Source organism: Lolium rigidum, chromosome 7, assembly GCF_022539505.1.
Source record: "Lolium rigidum isolate FL_2022 chromosome 7, APGP_CSIRO_Lrig_0.1, whole genome shotgun sequence".
Classification (NCBI taxonomy): domain Eukaryota; kingdom Viridiplantae; phylum Streptophyta; class Magnoliopsida; order Poales; family Poaceae; genus Lolium; species Lolium rigidum.
Window position 1 is genome coordinate 304,363,650 of NC_061514.1, and position 7,925 is coordinate 304,371,574.

Below are 7,925 nucleotides of genomic sequence, written 5' to 3' on the forward strand. Positions count from 1 at the left end.
ACTCTGAATTTACTCTGAACTCTGACAGTAGTCCAATATGCTCGAAATAATATTTTTCTTGATTAACCCCTTGCATATTAGCAACCCTTTTTCTAGGAGAGCTATCTTAGCCTCCAAGTCTTGTACCACTATATATACTCGTCCGAGAGGCTCAATACAACATCCAACATATTCCGCATATCTCTCTCCATCTCTATCCTTCTACATGGTATCAGAGCGGCACACTCCTTGACCTAGCCGCCGTCCGCGCTTCCGCCCGCGCCGCCCCCGGGGAGGTCAATCTCCATGGCCTACTCCGGGGGCCGCGCAATCAGTATGAGAGTTCGTCCGCCGATCCGTTGATCCGCTGCCCTTGAGTCTTTTTTTCCAATCCGTAGATTGGTTTTCTTTTTGCGTCGCCGGTCGCTCGACCGGCGTTTTTCCTTTTTGGTTTACCGATCATAGATCGAATTGAGTCGCCCATCGTCGTCGTCCTCTTGCGCCTCTACTCCGACAACGGCATCGACCTGCACCGGCCATCAACCGCACGGCACAGCCGCACGCGCCGCACACGGGGCGCCCCTACGTGCATCGCAGCAGGTTGTTCTTGCTTGCGCGGTCTCCATCGCCTGCCCGTCTTCGTCGCCATCGACCGGGACAACATCGACAACGCCGCCATTGACTCCGATCTGCGCGTCGTCCACACCATGGCGTGTATCGTGCCGCCGTCGGTCTGATCAACCGACCCCGCGCACGTCTACGCCAAGCACGTCCCCGAGCACGCGCCTACCAACGATCGAGCATCGGGTTGCCACCAGCGCTGTGTCGCCCCTTCGGGTCGCAGCGCCGCCGCCTTTGGTCCACGCTGCTAGCCAACGACGCGCCTTCTGAGGCACGTACGTCGCTGGTGGCGTCCCGCCGCTTCACCGACTCGCGCCCTGCAGCTACGCCGGCCCCTCGGGCCGTGGCGTCGCCGCGCGGTCACCTTCGCCGTCCCCCGCGCATCGACGTTCGAGGCCACCATAGAGCCACCCCTTCGGCGCGGGTCGCCTCCGTCCGCGCATGGTCTTCGTCACGCCGCCGGGTCTTCCTCGCCTACTTCGTGTACCGCCGCCACGCCTCCACCTCAGGTCGCCGCTGGGCTCGCCAACCACTTCAGGTCGCGCTGGGCTCGCCGATCACCGCAACGCCCGTCTAGGCATCCAGCATGACCACCCCTGTTCACCGATGGGTTCGCCGCCTTCTACGTCTTCGTACACTACAGCTTTGCCGCCAGCGTCCTTGCCTCTTCCCCGACTACGTCACCTGCTTCTCTACTCCGACACCCGTCGTCGAGACTCGCCTCTTCTCCGACTACACCACCTGCTCTTCTACTCCGACACCCGTCATCGAGACCTCCTCTACTAGTCTACTCCGACATGGCGCGCACTTTGTAATGTTCCCTACCCCCGCACGCCCGGTACTGGCAACACCGGTACGTGCCTTCGTCCCCGACGCGTCCCCGGGCCTGGCAAGCTCGGACCGACGCCTCGTCTTCATCGGCATCGCCTCTACGACTGCTTCGATGTGTCACCGCCGAGTTCTTCTATGCGTACCCGGTTCTGGCAAAACCGGAGTATGCCTTCATCCCCGACGTGCGCCTGGTTCTGGCAAAACCATGGTTGCACTTCGTCCTCGACGGCCCGCATCGCATCGACTTCAAGCATCGACCATCTCCAAGACTGCCTCGGCGCGTCTCCGTCATTCTCCTCGCACACCACCTCGCCTGCAGCTACATCGACACCGGCACCCGGCAACGACATCGACCACGGCATCCCCTCGCGCGGCTACCCCGACCAAGGTTGCAACACCCACGCTCTCGGCTACCTCGACATCGGCACAAGGGCTACCACCTCGCACGAGCACCTCGGCTTCCTCTACAGTCCAAGCATCCGTGACGCGACATCGTCCACGACGCTCCCGCTACGACTGCGGGGGAGTGTCAGCCCGTTGGTTCCAACCTTCGGCTTCTCTCCAGTCTGACCGCCGCGACGCTACTGTTGTTCACGTCACTACCGCTATGCCTGCGGGGGGAGTGTTAGAGATATATTTGGTATAGGTATATTAGGTAGTCTAGGATTTGTAATCTCTACCTACCATATCTCTAGGAGAGCTTTTTTTTTTAGATAAAGGAGCATTGCCCCAGCCTCTGGATCAATAGATGCACACGGCTTGCTTTATTAAACCATAGTATCAGGTCCCCAAGAATTCGAAGTCTCTTATTACAATCATGGATCGACTAAAGTGGATACATGAATCAGCCAAACAAAAATACGTCTCCCAGAAAAGCTATGCATTTGCTATTCTATGAAGATGCCGCCACCCGCAGCTCCGGAAAAAGAAGTCCTGAGCAACCACTAGCATCCGGTTGCATCCAGTAACCATATCCTCCCGCTGCTCCAAAGGGAGAAGGAAAGCCCATTATTGAATCGAATGAGCAGCTCGCCGGATAACCTGCAAAAAATTAGTTCCAGTTTGCTTGTTAAAAAATTAGTTCTAGGAGAGCTATCTTAGCCTCCAAGTCTTGTACCACTATATATACTCGTCCGAGAGGCTCAATACAACATCCAACATATTCCGCATATCTCTCTCCATCTCTATCCTTCTACACATGTGCCTGCGGTGTTGGGGTTTCAGGATAGGTGGGACCGCGGGATTCCCACCTAATTGATGGTTCTGCAAAGCACGCCCCGTTGGGCAAAGCATGCATGCCTTCTTTCCAAACCAGAAGAGCGCGGTGGGGTGCGGGTCGCTAGTTTGGTTGGTTGCCTTTTCCGGAAACAAACATGAAACTGTATGTTTTTTCATAAATAGAAATGTGATCATGTCCGAACTGACCACCCTAGGTCTTAAAAAGTGGCTGACCACTGTGTAGTCGGGTCCTTTCCATAAATCTTACTCCTGGGTCCGAACTGGAGAATGTTCGATGGGATTATCTTGTATCCTTTGGCAAATATTGTGTTCCTCATGTGTCAGTTTAACACGTATAAGGTAGAATCAGAGGTGTAGCAGCTATGCGTCTTCTTCTTACCACCCTGGGGATGTGGAGAGCCGGTCGATTTGGGGTGGAGGAATTTGCCCTCTTGTTTCTAATGTAATTTAGTGATGACATATAATGATTGTGAGCACTGAATTGGCTGCTTTAAAGCTAATCTGAAAGTAAGCTTTTTGGTTGTTTTACTTTGGTAATGCATCTTGGTTGCCAAGTTACTCTGAATTTACTCTGAACTCTGACAGTAGTCCAATATGCTCGAAAGAATATTTTTCTTGATTAACCCCTTGCATATTAGCAACCCTTTTAACCGAAATTAGGAGAACTTTATTGACAAATTACTTTAGTTATTAGTTGTATGTACTCCCCTTTGCACGGTTGAAATCAAGGATACATGATTTACAGGAGGAATACTAGCGAGGCACGCACCAATCACGACGTCTTTCAGCGCTGGATCGCTGACCGCCGGCTCTGTGAGAAATGCGTTTTCGGTCTGTACTGTCAAGTTACTATGTATTTAATCTGGACGACCGTAAAGAAATCTTATTTGTTACCATAGGTTCTTAAGGTAATCAAATGTGCCGGCAAGAATATTTTTCTTGATTCACCCCTTACATAGTAGCGACACTTTTAACCTTGCGAGCTATAGTAGAAAATCTTTGACTGAATAATATCCAGACTTGTGGCCTTTTTTTGATAAAATGTTTCCCCAGGCGCCACACGTTCTTGGCCGCTCCGCTTCCGGCCGATACAGGCATCCGATGGCAGGTGGAGCTGCGTTGCCGTGCTATCCTCCCTTGGTGCTTCTCACGGACCGCATGCCCCCAATGTCTTCCGCTTTCCTTCTAAGTTTCGAGGCCTTCCGATTAGTTTTTTCGGTAGATCTCGGTTAGGTTTCTGTTGCCATACGATTATCTTGCGCCACACGCTGTGTCAATGTACCAAGTTATGGTGGAATCAGATGTGAAGCAGCTGCCCCCCCCCCCCCCCCCCCCCCCCTCCTCTCTTACATAGGTTGGTAAGAATATTTTTCTTGTTTTCATCCCTTACATGTTACCAACTATTTAAACTGATGGTTGTATATATAGAAAACTTGCATTAGTCATTAGCTCTATGTGTTCACCTCTGCCTCTTTTCTGGTCATCTTGTAGTAGAGAAAATTTGACTAAAATTGATTCAAACAAATAATACAGATGCACTAGCGATGCTATTTGTTGCAGCTAGACATACAATGCCACCATTATTCTTCAAACTACAATATACAGCTATATTATATCATCAGTATATGACATAATCTTGCTTCATACTACAATTTATTTGTTGGCAAGCAGGACACTACTGAAGGGCACTGATGAAGGAGGAGGGATCTGGTGGCGTGGGGATTTGGACAGCCCCATCAAGCATTTGTGTCACTTTAAGCATGGTTGGCCGCATCGTCGGTTCCTCCTGGAGGCACCAGAGTGCTACAGCCACAAAGCGCTCGACTTTTTGTATGTTGAAGTTCGCCTCTTCATCGCCGTCCACCAGCAAGTCCATCCTCCCACACCTGTAACAGTCATTTGCCCAGTAAGTTAGTATGGTCCGCTCTTCGTCAGCGATCTCTAGCTCCACATTCCTCCGGCAACACACAAGCTCCAGCAGGATCACCCCAAAGCTGTACACATCGACTTTCGAAGTGATCCCTATGTTCTTGAACCACTCTGGGGCAACGTATCCTCGTGTGCCCCGAATGCCGGTGTTTGTCTGTGTCTGATTAGCTCGAAGAAGCTTTGCCAGGCCAAAGTCTGCAATCTTCGCCATAAAATTGTCGTCGAGAAGGATGTTTTGTGGCTTTATGTCACAATGGATAATCTGTGCGCTACACTCCTCGTGCAAGTAGAGCAGTCCTCTTGCTACTCCGAGTGCCACCTGGACACGGAGGCTCCAATGCGGCTGAGTATCACTGAAGAGAAATTCGTTTAGTGAGCCATTTGACATGAATTCGTACACTAGCAGTCTGTCAGTTCCCTCATTGCAGAACCCAAGCAGCCTGACCAGATTCTTGTGAAACGTCTGCCCGATGGTTTGCACTTCCACCATGAACTCCTTCTCGCTCTCTTGCTGGAGCTTTTCAATTTTCTTGACGGCAATGCTGGTTGCATGGTCATCTTGCAGCTGCCCTTTGTACACGGTACCGGAGGCACCGCTGCCTAGCACCTCACGGAAACCAGTGGTTGCCTTCTCCAGCTCATTCAAAGTGAAAATCTTCGGGGGCACTAAGGAACTACCTGATGATTGTGACGACTGGAGTTTCTTCTTGGAGTTGATCGTGAAACCACAGTAAGTGCCAAAGAGAAGAATGGAGGTAAGGAGAATGTTGACCAATACAGAACTCCCAAGAAATAAGGAACTCCCAAGAATCCAATACTTCCTGTCCTTCCATTTGCTAGAGCCTAAGCTGAGCTGGGACTCTATATTGCTGTTCTTAGGCACCTTGATGAGAACCGTCCTCTGGACACTGTCTGCCATATTCCCATTTGATAAAGGGATCTTTTTCTTCCAGCAGGTTTTGGTTCTTCCATCAAAGACGGCTGTGGCGCAGAAGCAATCAACCACACACAGCCTCCGGCACTCATTCTCGTCTATGGGGCTGTACTGCTCATAGTCAGATTGAGGCCAATCAACACCATTGATCGGAGTCATCTCAAACTGCGATGCTGCTGCTGCCTCATCAAGATCACAGCTTTGTGGTACAAAGTCAGGCCTGCACCCTTTGTACTTCCTCTCGTTGTCGATGAATTCATAACGTTGTGGGCAGTGGCAGCTTGTCTGATTCATGGTGCCGTCAAAGGTGCAGTAGCTGTTGAAGCCGCATGCACCACTGCCCACGCTCACCGATACTCTCTGGCAGATGTTCTGGGGAATTGAGCTTACCATAATCCATTGCAAACTCCATAGGCCTTCTTTGGCCTTTGTGCTCTTTGGGTAGACATATTGCCGAAATACACCGTCTGGTTGAAGCGTAGCACGATGGAAGAAATCAGCCGTAGAGTCCACCCCTGCTGAGGTGATATTGATCTGTGTCCCATTCTTCAAGGCAAAATACACCCTGCCGGTTTCATTGAACACCAACCGTGAGCCGTTCCCAACTGTATCGCTTGCCCAATATGAAGTGTACCGAAATGTAGAATTCTCGGCAATTGGATACATCACAAGATTACCATCAGCTTGCACAGCTAAGAGAAACCGTCCATTGGAGTAGTCCGTGTCGAGGAGACGGCTTGTGAGCACCTTGTCCTGACCACCCACAGGGAGCACTTGCGTGGGCAGGATGGTATCAGTCGGGACGTCGAAGGTCTCCCACTTTGTTCTGCCATCTGCACCGACAAGCATGAAGTCCCCTGTGTCGAGCATTCTGGCGTAGTCTGCACTGGGGGCGCCGGCACTCCAGACCTCGTCGCCAGACGGGCCGCGAAGAGAGAGCAACCCCTCAGTAGTGAGCTGCAGCACAGAGCTGGATGGCACTTGCACAGGTGCGTCAGGCCCGTCCGAGCTGCTCTTGGCGTACCAAGCCACTGTCTTTTCAGTGATATTGCTGAACCAAACGGCCAGGAGGTAGTTGGAGTTACCTTCTACTTGCCGGAAACCAAACGCGAAGTCGCCGGAGGGCGAGAGCCACGAGGTGTTTGGCCCCTGGGGTGTCAAAGAGGATCCCCGGCTGATGTTCACTTGCGCTTGAGCAGATGATATGCTCAGGAGGAGCAGAAAGAGTTGGAGGAGGCGAGGTGCCATTGCGTTTGCTTGGTTCCTGCTTCTACTTGCTGTGAACGAGCGTATGCCCCTTGGCCAATGGTACTTAACACTCAAAGTTCGCCTTCATGGAACAGTATGCGTCAATACGGCGCGTGGAGAATCATGTCCATGGATTGTATTTTTGTGTGGAATAGCCTGTGTGGCTGAGTTTGATGAATTGGTCAATTGTTACTAGTTTGCTTCTGGGGGCCGGTATACAGTTCATCCACTACTCCTGTGTTTAATTACTAGTAGTTCACATTTCCTTGTCATGCCTGGAAAAGCTTTGCCTGCTGCCTGCCGAACTTTTCTCTTTGAAAGAGCTGACTGTTCAACTTGAGAAAGCAGGCAGAGGAAATTCTTGAATGCTATTTTTCTCTATCCTACTGGCCGGTCTGTTCGATCAATGGTTCGGTAAAATAGCCACTATATGTGGCTGGAAGTAGATTGCCATATTGTCTTGTACGTGCAGGTATGACCTTGTTGGGTCCTAATACCCATTTTTTCAGATTTACACAAGGCACTGTTTGATGCTAGTGTTATGAGCTTTCTAGAGCTGAGTTATTCTTATTTCCCATCAGTTTGGCCAAGTTTGCCAACCTTGATCCTGAAATTTGGCTTTAGATAGAGCAACTGAGACAACGTAGACCTTTATTTGTCCCTATATTCAGAAGATGCCTTCAGTTGGTCTAAAACTCTGAATAAAGGTAAAAGTTTTCCCAATTCTTGCCCTCATTTCATATTTGTGAGTTAGAATGGTATCATTTATTTATGCATCTCAAGGCAGTCATTCAAGAGTTTCCATCGATGTTCTTAACTTGACATGGCACAATTGGTCATCAGTCAATCACAGAAGGTACTTTCATGACTGCCTAGCTATCCTTGTACAACCTGTCCTCCATTGGAAAACTAGATGATACCGCGCGCGTTGCGGCGGAAATTATATCTTATATCTTTTATAAAGAAAAAGTAGAATGAACAACATACCATATTTGAAAATAAATAGTCAAAGATGAGATCCAACAAAGATCTGAAGAAAATGTCGATAACTGCATTTGAAATGTTGAATGAATACATGAATCGATGGTACTTGGACTTAGCACTAACATAATGGTACTCGGTGAGCATTGAAGCAATTGTAGTA

The 7,925-nt window shown here is 50.0% G+C and overlaps 1 protein-coding gene across 1 annotated transcript; it reads right to left on the reverse strand.

Annotated features, from left to right (window-relative positions):
* Positions 1-4,254: 4,254 nt before the first annotated feature.
* On the reverse strand, positions 4,255-6,872 carry LOC124674509 (G-type lectin S-receptor-like serine/threonine-protein kinase LECRK3). The gene has a single exon (XM_047210553.1). The coding sequence runs from the start codon at positions 6,779-6,781 to the stop codon at positions 4,346-4,348; it is 2,436 nt and encodes an 811-aa protein (XP_047066509.1). The 5' UTR covers positions 6,782-6,872; the 3' UTR covers positions 4,255-4,345.
* Between the last annotated feature and the right edge of the window lie 1,053 nt (positions 6,873-7,925).